The 19,212-nt window shown below is 47.1% G+C and overlaps 1 protein-coding gene across 2 annotated transcripts; it reads left to right on the top strand.

Moving 5' to 3' along the window:
• Window positions 1-51: 51 nt before the first annotated feature.
• zyd (sodium/potassium/calcium exchanger zydeco) lies at window positions 52-18,659 on the top strand. Of its 2 annotated transcripts, none has more exons than XM_011152231.3 (8): window positions 52-2,084; window positions 10,128-10,301; window positions 11,178-11,365; window positions 11,755-11,992; window positions 14,478-14,606; window positions 15,162-15,377; window positions 15,644-15,745; window positions 16,114-18,659. In XM_011152231.3, the coding sequence occupies exons 1-8, from the start codon at window positions 2,060-2,062 to the stop codon at window positions 16,455-16,457; spliced, it is 1,416 nt and encodes a 471-aa protein (XP_011150533.1). In that variant the 5' UTR covers window positions 52-2,059; the 3' UTR covers window positions 16,458-18,659. The 2 variants fall into 2 exon arrangements, with proteins under 2 accessions (XP_011150533.1, XP_025158108.1); XM_025302323.1 differs by lacking the exon at window positions 52-2,084 and adding an exon at window positions 2,338-2,484.
• The last annotated feature ends 553 nt before the right edge of the window (window positions 18,660-19,212 follow it).

Genomic DNA, 19,212 nt, shown 5'->3' on the forward strand with positions numbered 1-19,212 from the left:
ACGTAAGAATGCGCGAGGGTGAAGGCGACGGGAAACTCCAAGGAGATCCGTTTGCGCGTCTCCGTAATGATACGTTTCCTTAATGAAGCCCGTTACTCTCAGAACGACGCGATGCGATGTGACACGGAGCGGCTACCTGCCGTTTGTCCGTACGCAGTGTTGGGATTGACTACTTATATTTTTCGAGAATTATCGCGCAACACCGGCGCCGATAAGATACCGCATACTCGCAAAGTAAAGTCTTCCCTACGACGATTATCCGCGCAGAAAAGTTTCCGATCGCGACCGGCCGGTCCCAGCGATGTCCGGTTAGGTACGCGGGACGAATCTTTCCGTTCCCGGCGAGTTTACGTTGCGTATCGCGGTTGCATATTGTCATGCACGCAGTAAGAGAAAATGTACACATGTCTCGCGGTACACACCACGCTGTTACTTTGTTTTTCCTCTCGCTGTCACTCATTCACTCACTGTATCTATCTATTTCTCTCTACCCCCGCGTTTGTCACATGGTGCGCTTATCGTGCAAAGTTACCTCGAGAACACGCACTCGTTGATTAAAATTTATTTCTCTCTCGAGTCGAATATGTCGTTACGTACAACGGTATCGTTCGGCCACGGCCGATATCTTTGAGATCGTACAGAAACGCACGTCCCACTCTAGACTGACCAGCGGCACTTTTTTCCCTCTCGGGATAATCACGTGCGGCGCGATCAGAAAAATCGGAAGTATCGGTTTTCCTCTACGTGCGCTTCTCTCCATCGGAGAGTCATTGTAGTTTATCGTATCTTTTATTATTTCAATACAACCAATGTATAGCGTTCGAGTTGTCATTTGTATACGATTCAAACGAATCGTGCAACATTGGCGCTTTTTTTTTCCACGTCATTGTGAAAAACGAAAGGTATAGGCGGAGATATGTCCTAAAAGAGAAACTGAATATCTCGCAGCTGCGTGATCGAATAGAGGAATATTTGAGCCTTGCGACATCACAAATACACGTGATGATAATGAACTGATAGGGATACGTATCCCTATCCAGTGACGAATGTTTACGTTATGATCGAAATCGTTATCGCGCTCGCTGTCTCTTTATATTAATTACAAGCATCCCAATCGTTTTATTAGATAAGCATCACAACGAGAAACGAAAAATTTTGCGACTCTTCAACAACTTTCAAAGAAAGTTAGACAGGTATGAAACCATCAGCTCGCACGAGTCGTTTTGAGAAGATTGCTGAATTCCACGAAGACGTCTCCTCAGACTTGTCAGAACAGAAAAGAAGATACGAGTCGTAGAAATGTTTTCGCGACTCGTATCGTGAGGTCGAAATTTTTTCTTCAAATAAGAAAACACGCCTGCGATAATATTTAATTGTTATATATACCGATATAGGTACCGCACCGATGCGGATGTAGAGGTCACAAGTCGAATCAACGACTAGACAGCAGAGCACGGCTCAGTGCGCCTGCACCGGTCGAATTAACACACGTGAAGTGTGTATAATATAATTTTACAGAAGATCCTAGCTTATAAACAATTCGTCGGGAGTTTGCATTCAGTCGCGTTCGCCATTGCTATGCATACACGCCTGTCGCAAAATATATCAAAAGCACCAGAGTACAAAAGTGCCAGTACTCCACGGCATAGATCTAATTACGCGTAACATCAACGACATGGCATATCAAAAATTTTGTATGTGATGTGATATCCGAATATCACAATGACGGGCACAATAAAAATCGCGATATCCGACGTGAATTGTAAGACACGTCATTCAGCGTAACTCGATTCCACTAAACTTGAGCGATCTTGTTAGACCGACACAACATTCACTTATCGTGGATAATGCCTCTTGCCGATTGCTTTTCGCGCTTGATGTCTCGATCGATCGAAATAATATTTCCAAACGCATGTAGGCTTCACCTACATGCAGCACGGATTCAGCAACAGGCGCTACGTGCGAGAGAAGAGATAGAGGGAGGGGCGATTCCAACAAACGATGTCGGACTTCGGAGTAGATGTTAATGTAGTATGTGTGTGACAACGGGATTGACAACATGGATACGTCTGACCTAGGAGGAGGTGTGTTCGAATCTTATTTTCAATAATATCACGGTGACTGCGTCGTGTTAAATCAGTTTCGGACGAAGCGGAGACGGAGTGAAGCGTGCACGGGAAATATGTCGATTGGGAGAATCGGAGGAGGACGACGACGAGATTTGCGGGGAAAAAAAAGAGCGAGAGAAAGAGAGGGAGAGAGAGAGAGAGGAGGAGGAGGAGAGAGAGAGAGAGAGAGAGAGAGAGAGAGAGAGAGAGAGAGAGAGAGAGAGAGAGAGAGAGAGAGAGAGAGTAGAGGAAAAAGGAGACGGCGGAAAAGTTGTGGATTTGTCGAAATGTGCACTCGATCGGCTCGCGTTTTTGCCACTTTTCCACTTTGTCGACGGGAACGCGACTGTGAAGAAACGCGGAATGTGCGAGTCCGGTAGGATGTTTCGTTACATGTTTAGCATGGTGCTAATCGTCGTTGTCGCACAACGAGCGAGAAGCAGCCGATGGCCGCAGGAAGTGTTCTTTAAGAGAGCAAAAAAAGTAACACGTATATATGATTCCCTCTCTATTGCACGCGCGATATTCGTGACATCAAACCTAGAACTGATGACGATTGTTCAGTCATACGTGCCACAGCTTCTCCTGCATTTCCCCTTTCTCTTCTTCTTCTTCTTCTTCTTCTTCTTCTTCTTCTTCTTCTTCTTCTCACATCTCTGTGTTGCATCTGCCAAATTTCGCTTTATTCTCGCTTGAGCCATTAGCCAAGTATCGCAAGCTAATTCCGCTCGGACAAGATATTCGAAAAGCGCTCGTCCCTTTTTATCGCCCCCTCTTTTCGTGGAAATTCCGATGTTCCTGATTTTACCAATGAAAACCTCTCGCAATTTCAGATGAGTCTTTCCGATCGTCTTATCGTGCCGACAAGCACGAATTATTCTCTCACATTAACGGCTTCTTTATTGTAAGATGCATCGTGCATCTCTCGTGGCATTTTTCCCGATTAGTCTCATTCGATCCGCCAATCGCGGATGATGATGTGTTGAACGGTTTAAATCTCAGAACGTGCCTGCAAAATGAGGAAACGGTATTAAGTGACTGTAAGAGTACACGTCCATTATACTGTGGACATCGGGTGTGAAAGGGTTAATCAACTCTCGCGTGAGCACTCCTTTTGTAACTCTTAGAAGGTAAAATTTACGCGATGCGTTGTAAGAAAGCAAACACATAGCTTTCTGCATACGTGAACTGCCGCGTATAGGTGAATGTTGCGTGCTTATGGTACACTTTGCTTCCTTCAAAACATCGCGATAACGACCTATCGGCAAGAATCTTCAATACCGCCGGTTCAGGTTCACGACTTGAGTGACACGAACTCGACGTTACATTTCTCGCTTCAAGGCGCAAGCATCCGAGATGTCTCGCACAAGGTCTGAAGGAGGCACCGGCCTTCCAAACTTCTATTATACAGCTTCTATTGTATACGTCTCGGGTACCTCTCCATATTAAAGTGAACTTTAGCCAAGAAACGCGACAAACATCGAGCTGAGCCTTCGTTTACATATCGCGAGAAAACTCCTCGATATTCACTCACACGGAAAGGTGAGTTCGATTTATTCGTGATGAATTCTCGGCAAAGTAGTACAGCGATAGAAACAGCGGAGGCGAGCGTGTTTTGTGCCGAACGATGCTAATGCAATCGAGCGCATCCTCTCCGCTAATGAACGCTACCGACGATCACATGCCGATCACAGGGCGGAGAGGCGAGCTTCCGCCATGCGAATTCGGCCGCGTGAATAATGTCAACGACCAAATATCTAGCTGTTTGCACGAGCGACGCCGCTCGCGAAACGAGCTGTCCTACGCTGTTCGCAAAGATATCCCTATCAGTCGTCACTAACGGTCACACGTCGGCGACGCGAACGTAGAGGTTTCCGTCCACACTCCACGCTCTCGTTAGACGATGCATCCGCTTTCGTCGATGAGCAGTTACGTTGACCTTTAATAAGAACAAGAACGCAGAGGACGGTGGAGCGATTAGTGCGCTTAATTAAAGCCATCAACCCGGCGGGAGGCGCGGGGGCCGCGGTGAGAGAGTGAGAGAGAGAGAGAGAGAGAGAGAGAGAGAGACGACCGCGGCGTCTTTTAAAGCGATTAATTAAGCATCATCAATTGCGACCTGGGATCAGTGAAAATTAACGAAGACGTTCGCTCGCCGTCTACCGACGTTCACGCTTGCCGTTCTTCTTTGTCGTTCACTTGTCCGGCGTGACCTGTCAATCGTCCGCAGAGCCAGATTTACATACGAGCCGGACAAGCTACTGCTCAGAGCCGCACATTACGAGGAGACTCGTATATGTGTGCGTGCGCACGCGCGTGTGTGTGTGTGTGTGTGTGTGTGTGTGTGCATGTATGTGCACGTGAGTGTGTCTGTCATCTTAGAAAATAACAGCCTACTTAATATTTACTATTGTTAGGGTTTCGCGGCGGGTGAGAGGGGGCGGGCAGAAACAACTTGAGTATAGAATAGCTTAGATTCACGCAAACCTTCTACATCCACCGCCGCTTCGATTATGCGATACACGTCGTCACTTTATTAAGGATATTGAGAAACATGATTGATATATACACGGGGAATTTATATATAATTGAAAAATCCATAGTTTCGATCTTTCGAGAGCGTCGGACGTAACGGGCCATTTCTTAATTGCCTCGTGACGTGCGCTAAACTTAATTTTGAAAATAAGGTTAACAATGGTAATTAATATATTTATGGTTAATAATCCAATGTCCTCGTTTGATGGAAACGGAATACGGAACACTGATGCGACAGAAACTTGTGCTGAAAAGTCGGGCTAAATAATATCATCGAGCGCGAATAATATAATAATAATATTTCGCGCGATTAGTCAAGCTTTTGAGAACTTGGAGGGAATAATTTGTCGAGAGATAAAGCAAGCATCCCTATTGTCCGTCGTCAGCGCTTATTCACCCTACATTGCACGACTTCGCTGCGATATCGGTTTAAGATCGTTCATTCGTTCACGCTGTAAAGCTGTGTGCGGCGCGCGAACGATAATCAATGTGAACTATTTATTTATTCTTCGCCTGCGATGCGATATTATATTTATAGTGACTATAGACCCCTGTGCGAGAGATCCGACAAAGACGCGAGCAAAGCACGGTACATAAGACGACATGCTAAATTACACGCGCAACTTTTACCCAACTTTACCGCGCTTATTGTTGGATCAGAACAATTGTGTCGTCGCGTGCGTAATACATAGGACTCAGAATTTTTCAGACATCGTTTCTCGACCTCTTTCAAACCGTCCGGAAATCGACGTCGAAGTTCGAGCCTAAAAACGAAAATTACAATATTCCTTTTTCGGTATTCCGTTGAATTGCACGATGCATTACAAAAGAAGGGATCGATCGGCTCTTATACGCAAGCAGTACCCGTTTGAATTCCTCTTGACGTTACGATTCCAAGACAATCGATTATGATTCGCCTCGCGAATCGATCATTTGACCGAACATATCGATTCTCTCTCTCCCTCTCTCTCTCTCTCTCTCTCTCTCTCTCTCTCTCTCTCTCGCTCGGAGAGCGCTCCGACCCCAAAGTCCGAGGCAGAAGAAAAGAGATCCGTCGTTCCTGCAGAGATCCGTTCGAATCTTCGTCCGAGTCCTGCTACGTAAGGACGCTAATAGTCGCGGAAACATCGCGTTAGGCCGATCGACGGCGAGTCGGTGGCCACCGATTATCTATCGTCTACCGTCTGCCGGCAACCGGCGACGCATCGTACCGCGCCGCGCCCTTCCGACCGAACCGCTGCCGTCGTTGCCGCCGCCATCGTCGTCTCCGCCGCCACCGCCACCACCGCCGCCGCCGCCACCGCCACCGCCGCCACCGCCGCCGCCGTCGCCGCCGCCGCCGCTACCGCCGCCGCCGGGCTCCGCGAATCTCGTTGAGTCGTGATATATCTAGTTTATACGACGTACATTAGACATGAATGGCATCTGTTCTGCCAAGTTGAATGAGAGCAATTTAACTTCTTTAGGTTGCTTAATCGGTAGGAAGTCACATCAGTCACATAGCGGTATAACCTGCAAGAGGCACCAATACGCGCGCACGTTCGCATGTGCCCGTGCATCACCGCCCCGTGGTGGCCGGCGGGGGGAGGGGGTAGGGGAAGCGCGGCGGCAGGGGGAGAGGGAGGTAGAGGAAGGGCCGCGTGTGTGTCTCTCGTCGGAGAGAGAAATTAAAATATAATAAGGCGGGAGAGAGAGAGAGAGAGAGAGAGAGAGAGAGAGAGAGAGAAAGAGAGAGAGAGAGAGAGAGAGAGAGAGATTAATGTCGCTATTTAGCTCGCTTTATTGTCGCGCAATAATGCCGAGTCGCGTTCCGGATACGACGGTGAAATTAGATAATCCACCGCGGCGACGAGCACGCTCGCGCGCGGCGATCGCGCACCGGCGCGATGCTTAATCCTTTGAAATTTCGAGGCGGACGGCTTTAGATCCGGCGTTAGATCTGAGATGCGCCCGGCGGAAAATGAACGAGCGGGATCTATCGCTGAGAACGGCCGGCGTGTCGGGTGTGAACTGCCGAGCGAGGGCTCGAGATGGGCGAGTACATGAACGTGCCCTGCAAGGCATGACTCCCGCCAAGTTCAACTGAAAACGAAACGAGTTGATGACCAAACATCCGCGATTTGTCAACTTGCTATTGAGACACGACGGCGTGTCCGTGTCAACGCGCGTGTTCGTTCAACGAGAATCGGAATCTCCAGCCTCGAGCTTATAACATCGTCTCGCTCGGTCGCTTTGAAGCTCTGATTAGCACACTGGGAAATAAAGTGCTAGCTCGCGTAATTGAGCGGCGACCGGGCGAAAAATCGATGACAAAAAACGGCATTTTGTTGTCGCGAGCGAAGACAATCGTCCGAATGCTCAGAGCTGTATTGAAGCTCGATTGAGACAACCGAGGGCAATTGATTGAATAGAAGCCCCCCGCACGGACCTTCTTGTAAGCGAGTCTCGTCTCTGTTGTCCTCGGGCAATAGAAAATTTAATTACGCTAACAGAATTGTTTTTCCTCTTTGTACGTACATCTTGTTTCTAGATGTCGTTGATTACAAGCAAAGAAAAGCCGCATCGACGTCTCGGGTTTCGTTGCTCAAACTGAATTGATTTCCCGCGTACACATATACGTATATACTACTGTGATCAAAAAGTACCCGGACTTTATTTTTAAAAATCAAAATTACGATTCAATCATTAAAATTCTTATAGTCTCCGTCCAAAGTAGTTGCAACGCTCGTATGCCAGCGTCTGATCCAGTCCTGGAAACATCGCTCGGTATGTCGCCTTTAATTCACGCAGCGATTTTTCTTTGATGTCCTCAATCGACTCGAAACGCTGTCCGCGAAGTGATTTTTTTCAATAGGGGGAACAGGAAAAAGTCGCAGGGGGTCATATCTGATGAATGCGGTGCGGCTTGCGGAGCGACATTCGTTGAGTTTTTGGAGAAAATTCAGATTTTTCGGAATCAAACGCGATGCGACCCGTTTCATGTCCAGTACGCATCGAACAAAATGTGCTGGCACGATCCAAATGATATTCCAACTTCATCTGCTATCTCTCGCACAGTCAATCGACGATTTTGGAGCAGCAATTTTTTCACTTTCTCAATGTGAGCGTCATCCGTTGACGTTTGATGGTCTCCCAGAGCGTGGGTCGTCTTCAACGGATTCTCCTCTCCTTCTTGAAATTTCTTAAACCACTCAAACGTACTTGTTTCCGATAAACAATCATCGCCACAAGCTCTTTGCAACATTTTGAATGCGTTTGTGAAGGAAAATTCGTTCGCGACGCAAAATTTCAAGCAAATTCTTTGCTCCATATTTCTCGACATTGTAAAAATCGCCGTGCACAACAATCTTCACTGACATAAACAACTGCCACTTTCAAGCGGCTTGAAGGAACGCCATGATTTTTTCACCAAATGTGCAGGACATGTGTAACCAGCTTGAGAAAGCAAACGGATTTGATTTACAGTTTACCCGCGATTTTTAAAAAATAAAATTCCGATACTTTTTGATCACAGTAGTGATCAATATATCTCTTTTTCCAAGCATCTATCGATTCTAAACGAAGACACGCCGCTCTGTCCCGAAATTTCGCTGAAAGTCGGATGTTCCCGAAGACACGTTGGCAAAGTGTATCGCGCGTGGCTCGCCGTAGTCGCGGATGGGAGGAAATCGATCGGCAATTTTTCATGCGCGTGCGGCAGCGCAACGCACGTTACAAAAGAGCGGCCTCCGGCAATTAAGCGAGCAAGGCCGGCGGCAAGCGTGGCCGAAAAAAACCGGACAGCGGACATGTGTCCTGACAACGGTTCGGCGCTTTCCTCGCTAAATGTCCCGTAATAAAACGCCTTTGAAAATTCGCCCGGCGTCAAATTGGCGTAACGAGCGGCGCGGCGGCGCTCGTCGGTTCGGCTGCACGAGCGGTGCGTGCAGCGCGATGAAAAGCGCGCATTTCGCACGTATATCCCCGCGGCGGACACCTTTGTCAGCCAGCACGCTCAGCGCGCCGCGGCTCGCGGCCGGTTGTTTGCCAAATAATTCGGCACGACACGGCTTCCATAAAATGGAAGTAATGGCGCACGGTAACGAGACGTTTCCTACTTGGCGTATCGTTATCTTACCACCACACGATCCGATTTGGACGGCACGTCGACATACGCGCGTGACATTTCGTGTCTCGTTCAGCGCGTTTCAGCGGGAATGTTCCTCCATTCGACGAGTCAACGTACGTGCTAATATACGATTTCGTAATCGTCGATCTACCTCCTCGTCACGACTCCGCTCCCTTTTAGCGCCAGAACGAGCTGCCGACTCTAAAAAGATAATGGTTAACTTTGAGCTCTTCCCGCCGCTCTCTTATCGTATTAACCCATGAGCGGTCGCGTCGCGCGCGAGCGCGAGCGCGAGCGCGAGCGCGTACTCGCGCGTGTGAAAGAGAGAAAGAGAAAGAAAAAGCCTCTGCGTTACGTTAAAGTAGCAAACATGTAGCCGCCTGACCGCGTCCCGCGCGAGGTCTACGCGAGGAGTTTCACGCGAGGAGCGCAACGCGCGCGAGTGAGAAAATGTTGACCCACGTGGGCAACGATAGAGGGGGGCAAGGAAAGGGGCGAAAGGAATAAAATAAATAGCCACTTAGGCGAGACGTACGTGGGAATCGTGTTTATTATTTCGCAGTCTGCAATCTGTAAATAATACAAACGATACACATAAGATAAAAGAGGACACGCGGGGCCGCGAGATCTCCTCTCAATTTTGCAGCATCGCATTTCCCTCTTTTCACACGCGCGCGCGTCATCGCGCGCGGACTCGCGTCTCGCGCCGAAATGTTACTCCCCGTGCTGAATTATAAGCGGGTATGCATTGTGCGAGTCCGGTTCGCGCGCACCGTCAGATTTGTATCGTACTTTGCGTTGCATAACGATAAAAATACATTTCGTCGGATACGAGCGTGCGTGGGTGCGGTACATCCGGAATCGGCCGGTATTATGCGGCCGCCACGAATAAATACAGGGTGTGGCGAAAGTCATGGTACGAGCGGCAAGATTCCTCCGTGAACAACAAAACAAAACAAGAGGAGCACACTCAAATCGGGGATAAAATTTCCGCAGCGAAGAGCTTCGTTCCCGTCGGAGAACCGACCTCGAAAGAGCGGGACGAGCGCGTGTGTTCTCCTCGCTCTCGATTGGAATCTCGTCTCGCTTCGTTATTTGTTTTCTATCGATTATGATCGGTCGCTGTATGATATCAAAGGAGCTTGAATCGAAGACACTTCTATAATGAGGCCAATGACCCTTTATCTGGCACATGTAGCTCACAGTTGCGGACTAGTAACGCAATTTCGAGAAAGCCGAAACGGAGCGCCGAGAGATAACCGAAGCGCGATAATAGCCGCCCGATGGAGCCGATTTTCCTCGATCCGTCGGATAATCTTCCCTCGACCGTGTGACACTCCGCGCACGCTCTCCTTAAAAGGTGATTTATGTTTTAGGTATAAATTGTACGCCACCGGCTATAGAAGATTTTCCACACGACCTGTTTGATGAGGAGCAGAGACAAGGCGGTGCCGTTGTCGTACACGTCATCGTGTCGCTTTACTTATTTATCGCTTTAGCAGTAGTATGCGATAAATTCTTCGTACCTGCTGTAGAAAAAATATGTCACGGTAAGAAACTTGCATATGTTACATATTTTTCCTTTTTTTGTTCCCCCTTGCTAAACTCTTTTCTCGGACTTCACGTCGCGCGCTCGCACACGCATCGCTGGCTGTGCGTGCGCGAAGGGGAGCCCCGCTTGCGCTAATAATCCGAAGGAAGTTTGTTTGTTTGTTTTTTACTCTTCGATCGGAGTTGAAGCGTAAAACGGGGACGTCGGTATGACACGGCGCGAAAAGCGCGGCCGCAGTATTTGATCGGGACTTTCCGATTGTCCGGGCGACGTTACGTTGAGTTGAGTTCGAGCAGCCACTCGAGATGCGCGATATGCGACTCGTCGAATCGATGCCATGCTGCAGCATATCTGCGTCACTGCGGGCGCCAGACACATCTCGTCAGCCGGTGGTTACCGTAATTGTCCCTCATTCGGAAATTGACCTCTCGCGCGGTATTTTTTTCCGAACGTTCGATCCCGTGCTTATCGTATCTTCGTTGTCTTCGCTGGCGATTCGGAAACGAGAGAATCGCGTTAATCAAACAGCCAAATCGTTTCGCGCCAAATTCGCGCAACGAGCATACACCGAACGTATACACGGCTATGGAGAGAAAAAAGAATACAATTAGCTCAACCGATTCACGATTAAACGAGCGTAGATCCGCTCGATTGTCGGACCGGTTCGTTGCCATCTCGCAGATATTTGTAGCGAAGGGAAAATTGCGTGAGTCCTGTGTACGGCAATTTTTGCCGCGCATACTTTTTTTCAGTCTAGTTGTTTAGAACTTCAAAGAGAGAGAGAGAGAGAAGATATCCTAGATGATAACGATCGATGAATCGCTCGGTATGCACAATATAAGTAATTAAAACTGAGATTGGCGTTATGTTTCAGCACTCTCAATGTCGAAAGACGTAGCCGGCGCAACGTTTATGGCGGCGGCGACGTCGGCCCCAGAATTATTCGTGAATGCCATCGGAACATTCATCACGGAAGGTGACATTGGCGTCGGGACGATAGTAGGTTCCGCAGTATTCAACATCCTGGCTGTTCCAGCCTGCTGCGGTATCGGTGCGGGAATGGTGGGTTGCCAAATGTTCCGCAGTTTTGCGAAGTTTAATAGACGCGAAATTGGAAAGGCGTGCACATTTACATGCGTCCGCGCGGACTCGACGCGCGATGAAATTGCCAATGTCGAAATTATACATACGCAACAATGTCGAAATTATGCACATATTATATACGGTAGAGAGAAACAAAAAAGAAAGAAAAAGAAAACGAAGAAAATGCAGTTTTGCAAATTTACGAGATATTTTTCTTCTTTCCGAATATATACGTGTATCGGCATAGCTCCTTCTTTCTTTTTTCCAGAATATCGGAGAATTATGGATTATTTTCTCGGAATATCCGAGAACGTTCAGTCAACATCTGCGCTGTAATCTAGCTCATAACAACGTTTTCTCCTATACAGGTGGTGCCTCTAGATTGGTGGCCCGTTAGCAGAGACTGTCTCGCTTACGGTGTCACGGTTGCCATTTTAATATGCATTATACACGATGAACGGGTGGAATGGTACGAAGCGTTAACGTTGGTGCTCTTGTATATTGTTTATATCGCCGTGATGTATTGGGATAAATCGTTCCAGCGGTGTACGAGACTCCGTACGAACGACGATCAGATATCCACGGACGGCCCACGAGTTACGACAGGTGAGGCCGTAATTTCGGTTCTATTGAGCTCTCGAGGCGACGTTCGTTCAACGAGATTATCGTCTCGCGATTTACTAGGTGCGCAACTAACTTTCCGGGTTTTCTTGATCAATGAGAAATGGAAAATTTCAAGAGAAATACAAAAAATGGTTTATTCAAAGTATCGTCCCTCGCTAGCTACACATTTTTGCCATCTCTCTGGCAATGAATACCGCGACGATACAACGACGCCTTTACGACGACGTCTTTGGACCGAAACCATTCATCCAACCAATTTTGCACTTCTTCGAAATTGGTCAAGTGTTGCCCAGCCAAGCCATGCGCCATCGACCGGAACGAGTGATAATCGGAAGGGGCCAGGTCTAGCGAATACGGTGGGTGCGGTAGCAGATCCCATTTCAGCGTTTTGATGGTGTCCTGGACGATGGAAGTGCGCGATGGCACGGAGCGTTGTCGTGCTGCAATATCACTCGTTCGTGTCTCGTGTCCCATTCTGGCCGTTTTTCGAGCAATGCATGGTTCAAATTGACAAAGTTGTTGTCGGTAGCGATGCCCATTGACAGTTTCGCCCGGCTTCTTTTCAGCAGCTCATAGTACACGATTCCTTTCTGGTCCCACCAAACGCAGAGCATTGTCTTCTTTCCGAAGCGATTTGGCCGTGCCGTCGATGTTGATGCTTCGCCAGGTGAAAGCCACGATTTTTGCGTTTGAGATTCTCGAAATATATCCACTTTTCATCGTCAGTAACAATTCGATGCAGGAAACTCTTTCCTTCATGCCGCAAAAGCAAAATTTCGGAAGTGGCTCTTCGATTTTCCATCTGTCTCTCAGTCAACTCACGCGGCACCCATTTTCCTTCCTTTTGAATTTTTCCCATGTAGACGTTTGGAAATACTTTGGCGAGTCATGTTTAATGCCTCGGTGCAAGTTGATCTTGTGTTTGCGTATCATCTTCATCCAATAACGCTTGCAGATCGGCGTTTTTTTCATTGTTTTTGGTCTTCCGGAGCGCTCCTTGTCCTCAGTGTCGAAATCGTCACTTCTGAAGCGTTCAAACCAATCTTCACAGGTAGTTTTCGATGGTGCATGTTCGCCGTAGGCCTCCTCAAGCAAACGACGTGCTCAAGCTGCACTTTTTTTCAAGTTAAAGCAGAAAAGCAAAGCTTCCCGCAAATGCTGTTTATTTGGCACAAAGCTCGACATCTTCGTTGTTAGAAAAATTATTTTTGCGTCGCGATATGTGTTGGTATTACGACTGATTATTGTTAACAAATGTCCAAGCTATAAAAAAAACACAACTTCAGACATGTATGTCGACTACATGTGTCGTTAGCGCCATCCATGTGTGAAACCCGGAAACTTAGTTGCGCACCTAATACATACAGGGGTTCGCAGCTTTGTTGACTGCCGAGTGCGCGAGATAGATATGTCTACGGCTCCGTAGTGTTCAGTCCTCTTCTGAACTTTTGTAGGAGATACGTGTTGGGAAAATAAGAAAAATAACTGAGAGAAATTTGTAAATACACGATTACGCTCTGTGAATAATGTTGTCTCTCGGGATATATTCGCACAACCAAAATATTTATTAACGCAACACAAATCACGTATGTCGAACGATATTGTCTTGAATAGGTATTTTAACCCTTTGCACTCCGCGTGTTTCTTTATCACTGCCTACTAGCAACTCCGGTATACTTTTGCAGTGGAGCGTCTGGGAAAGAGGAGTTTTATTTCGAACAGAAAAAAATTACAAATACTTGTGAATGTATTTATTTTTATTTATTTTATAAATATGCTTTTTCTCTTGTAAATAAAACAAAAATTTTTAATTTTGTAATTCATCATAGTATAATATTTTTGAAAACAGTCTCCCAGATGTGCATTCATCTAAGTCTTCTAACGAATCTTCGCTTTCACTTTCAATAACTCTTATTCTTCGTCTCTTTCGTGCTATAATTTTGCTAGACTGCTAGACACTGCTGGAAGTATCGGAATCATAATCAACGTTGTCTTTAGATGTTAGAATATTGAAGTCATAATCTCTTAATACTTCAAAATCAAATGTGTCTTCACTATCACTAGTTTTAAATTTTCATCGAAACGTTCTTCTTTCTCCAGGTTTTTAATCATAAAAAAAAAGGTCAAGGAATAATTTAACTTCAAAATTACAGAAGTAGTACGTTTGAAGTACAAAAACAATTGCCAATGCCGACAATGACAAAGCATCTTGAACGTAATCATATTCGTAGAGAATGTCCCTACAGCGGAGTGCTATGGGTTGATTTTTTAAGGTCTAGAAAATTTTCAGTAAGGAATTTGTAAGACTAATGAAGCAAATTTTGGAGTGCAAATTTTGAAGTGCATGCGGGTGTCAGGACTGCGGCTTTTGCAACATATTGATGATAAATCCGACAGTCTGAGACAATGTTAAAGACAATGCCGCCGGCTCGTTGGCAGCAAATCATGTAACGCGCGTCTTTCACAGATTCTAGCGATATTCACTTACCGAGATCGGACAAATTGCAATCTCCTGGGGATTGTGTCGAGCCGATAACCGTCGACGTGCCATTGCAAAACGGCGGGACGAAGACGCAGGAGGAGAATCCGGATCCTAGTGAGTGTTTTAATGCGCGTCTCTCTCATCGTGGAAGAAAATATAATTTGTCCGGCAAAAGTTCCTACTAGCCGCAACACGGGAACGTTAGCTTACATTTTCTCTCGAGCTGCCGCTTAATCTAATCTAATCGGCTTGACTCATCCGGCTTATTAATTGTATCAATCGACGATACCTTTGCTAATCTGACGACGTAACGATAGTATCCGCGTAAAACGCGACGCATAATGTGTCGCGAAGGCTACTTGATCGGTCAAGGTTATATCGAAAACACTTCTTCCACTTGATTGAAACGATTAAACGGGTTAAGCACGTGCGAATGGAAGTTTCCAGAGCAATATACCTGACAACGTCAGAAGAGTAAGCCTTTTCGCACGCTTTAACGTGTGCGCTTGATATGCAGCTGTTAGCCAAACCTTTGCGCTGCAAACTCTCCTCGCAACCTCAATATCTTCGAGATCCCTCGAAAGTATACAGGATAGAAAGAAACGAAGCTACAGACGAGATTTATCATATCACGAAGCTGAAATTTTCTTGTAATATGTTCCACGACAGATTACGAGTATGAGCTGTTGGTGTGGCCGGCGCGTGCCGGATGGTTAAGGAAGACCGCTTGGGTCACAACATGGCCTATTCATCTAGTATTTATGTGCACAATCCCCGACTGCGAGAAACCCCGATTCAAGAATTGGTTTCCCGTCACGTTCCTCATGTGCATCATATGGATCGGGTCGCTCAGCTACGTGGTAGCGTGGATGATCACTATAATTGGTGAGTGTTGGTCGTTTCTTAATTAACTGACCACAAGACGAAACACACATCGCATCTCGGTAAACGAACGTACGAAGAGCCGCTCGATCGCGCAGCTTTTAAAGAGAGACATTTTTCAACAATGCTCTCAACGCTGCTTTCTCGCTGATTTGGCGAGCAAAGTGCGGCGCAGCAAAGAAACACGATAGAAAATATTTCGTAACGTATGCGATAATCTCCGACCCGAAGCAGCTGCACGAGGTGCATATTTCGCTTTTGTTTTCCAGGCGACACACTCAAGATCCCGGATTCCGTGATGGGCATAACTTTCCTCGCAGCGGGGACCAGCGTGCCCGAAGCCGTGTCGAGTGTGATTGTTGCGAAGCAAGGTACGCGCATCACCATGAGTGGTTTATTCGCTTAGTAATGATACGAAACATTCATTTTATCACGGCATCGAGAGAGAGAGAGAGAGAGAGAGAGAGAGAGAGAGAGAGAGAGAGAGAGAGAGAGAGAGAGAGAGAGAGAGAGAGAGACAGACAGACAGACAGACAGACAGACAGACAGACAGACAGACAGACGATACGGATGATTGACAATTGCCGCTGCGCGAATGACGTTCGAACAATTAAAACAACGAGAGAAAAAAATAAACAACAGTCGCTGCATAGACACTCGCGGGGGAAGCAAGTTGCACGAGCTACTATTTTCGTTCCTCTCCTCGGCATGCATCTTGAACCGTTCCACTTCTGTCCAGGACACGGCTCGATGGGCATCAGTAATTCGATAGGATCGAATACGTTCGACATATTGCTGTGTCTCGGATTACCATGGCTGATCAAGTCGTCCTTTTCGCCCACGCAGCCCGGTAGGCACTACATCAGTATAAATTCCGGCGGGTTGGAGTACAGCGCGATATCGTTACTGTCGACGCTGATGCTGCTGTACATCGCGTTCGCCTCCAACAAGTTCCAGCTCGATAGGAAAGTAGGCCGTGCCTGCCTGTGCATGTACGCCGTGTTTCTCATACTGGCGTCGCTGATCGAGCTCAACGTATTCTTCATGGTAAATCTACCCACCTGCCAAAGGACGGTGAAATGATCAAGAACTCGGAAACGATAACCCGCCGCAATGATGTAACGGCGTGGTATCCCAACTCGCAATCCGCGCCGGAAACGTTCCTCCCCCGAACTCACGAGGGAACCCTGCACGCGAGCGAAGGGTGTTTATTTCAGCTACACAGGACACTACCGTGTGTACAGTTTTAATATCACAATGTTATCACGTTAGAATCTGACAGTAACGCATTTTGTATTTACTTACTGCTCCAGAAATCCAAAAGTGTCTTTCCCTCCGCCACCCCTCACTCACTCACTCACTCACCCCACCTAGCCGCCGCCCGTTTTCTTATCTTGATCTACTCTTTCGATCCTTATCCCCATTCTGATAGTAGTCTCATTGACGTCGCTCTCTGTCGCTTCGTTCTTTACGATACCACCCATCGAGTACCAGCCGAATACGCTTTTACACGCGAACCTAACACGACTATCGTAACTATCGTACAAGAACGAGTGCCATTTTTTATTACGCTTACATTTCCTTTTCTTCGAAAACTCATATCCGAAGGTTCACGACATTCTTGAATATTATTGTGCATCTCACGTTCCACCTCACACATATACTCTTTCTCTCCACACACTTCCATTGTCTATCTTTCGATTTTTATTCACATCAACGTCGACTCTCTCTCTCTCTCTCTCTCTCTTTCTCTCTTTCTCTCTCCCTCCCTCCCTCAGTCTCCCTTTTCTCCCCTTTCTTTCTTCTTCTTCTTCTTCTCCACGTCTATCCACGCTTATCCTTTTCTTAAGGTACGATCATTGTGCTTACGGCCGCGTTGCGTGCGCCGAAAGATCAACAACTTACGATTAGCCACAGTAACGAGCCACGGATCTCATGCCATATTCCGACCAGAAGTTCGCCCGAGAGAATCTCCATAGACGCGTGCGTCGAAGTTGAACGGCTCGTTCAAACGGTTCGAGGCTGAAGAAAACGAACGGGGAAGCGGGAGGGGGTCGACGAAGGGCGTTCTGCGACTGTGTCTAATAATTATAAAAGCGCGAGAAAGACTGCCGCTTACACGCCGTTCCGTTCCGCATATCGCAGACCTCGGCCGCGTCAGTGTGTAACCGCGAGGATGTGTTTACGCGAGTGAGCGTCATTGTTTATATTCGTGCGCGACGACTGTCGTCCGTTCAAGTCGTTCAAGTCGTCGTCCATCGATGAGAACCTCGATGTCGAAGCGTGTCACGTCATCCTCGCTCGACAACGCGACGGCAAACTCTCCCGGAATAAACTCCCCCGAAGCGGAATAAACGCTGTTAACGAGCAACCGGCTGAGCGTGCTCGGTGCTGAGTCTGCTCGGGCGAACATTCGTCGACGAATTTACTCTCAGCTCTTGTGTCCGCGTCGGAAGTCGCGTTGGATACGTCGCGCCGCGGCCGAGGGAACTGCGGAAGCTCTTCCGCCTTTCCATCCTCACGTGTTCTCCCCTTGACGCCGTCGATGTAAAACGATGAAAACGCAATACAGAGTCGGGCAGCCGAATTCAACGAGAACCATCGAACGCGCGAAACCTTCTCCGTGCGACACACCTTCACACGCACACACGCACACGCGCACACAAACACACACACACACACACACACACACACACACACATACACACACATTGCGACACGCCAAATCTGTGACTGTAAAAATGTGTCTAGATAAACCGTAACTTAACATTTAAATAAAGTACTGTAATAAGTTATTAAAATAATACAGCCAGTAGAAAGATATAAATACACCTGTCCAGCCTCCGTGAGTGTGTGTACGAACAACGAACAACTGTGTGGTCGTTACATCCCACACAGCGTGTCTCAAAAATCCCGCGAAAAAGTATCTCGGTAAAAAGTAAGTCGAATTTTTGCTACAGGCGCGCGGCCTGGTCGCGTTGATTCGGGAGAATCAATGATTGCGCGAGTGAATTTTATGCCATCCGACAGCCTCGTGAGATTTCACGTGTCAGGAAATTGTTCGCGATTTAAAATACGAAGAGAAGCAATGATATGCCGTCAGACTGTCTGTTGTCCGGGGAAAAGTGAATCACACAAAATGCGTGATTTCTGAGATACGCTGTACATATATTGCTACGACACGAAGCGTCCGATTGAACAGTGGATGGACATTTCCATCGATTGTATTCACAAACTGATATTTTTGTGCTTCATCGGAAATTATATCCTGCGTTTGTGCGCGAACGACAACAATGTTGGTTTTGTTTCCCGTGTGTGCACACGTATACTCGATATTTTACAACATACCTCAGAGATTTACGTTTACGTAGAGAGAATCGAACGCGAAAGAGAGAGGACCGGTATATTTCACGTCGGTGCCCAGCGCTATTTTTAAAACACATCGGCATAATTTAGCTTCTCCGTGACTTTTCCAAAAATACAATAAAAACACTGTCGTTGTGCAAATAGCAATTTCGCAAAAAAGTAAAAGAACAAGTGAAAACTCCGTTCTTATGCCATGGGAACTGCGCACAGAAATTCTCTGATGATAAATGTGTGACGAGGCTTCGACTGATCCCGATGGAGGTTTCACCTCTCCTAACTCTCGTAATTTTAACTCAAGATTATCAACACGCTTAACCTCGCGAATGACAACTTCTGACCAAACTTCTGATCCCCAATGGAATTTCCCGTAAATCCCTCGTAAAATCCGCTACGAAAATTCGCCGGGGGATGATTGCAGCAAGCGCGGGAACGTACGTCACTTTTGACCCCAGCCAAGAACCAATTAATCGTA

Source organism: Harpegnathos saltator, unplaced genomic scaffold (assembly GCF_003227715.2).
Source record: "Harpegnathos saltator strain DR-91 unplaced genomic scaffold, Hsal_v8.6 scaffold485, whole genome shotgun sequence".
NCBI classification, from domain to species: domain Eukaryota; kingdom Metazoa; phylum Arthropoda; class Insecta; order Hymenoptera; family Formicidae; genus Harpegnathos; species Harpegnathos saltator.

Bases quoted from the DNA above. Each gene is read 5' to 3' on its own strand.
- zyd (XM_011152231.3), top strand. From the start codon at position 2,060: ATGGATACGTCTGACCTAGGAGGAG. The intron at 10,302-11,177 runs GTAAGAAACTTG...GTTATGTTTCAG, and splicing joins TGTAGAAAAAATATGTCACG to CACTCTCAATGTCGAAAGAC. The intron at 11,993-14,477 runs GTGAGGCCGTAA...CGTCTTTCACAG, and splicing joins CGGCCCACGAGTTACGACAG to ATTCTAGCGATATTCACTTA.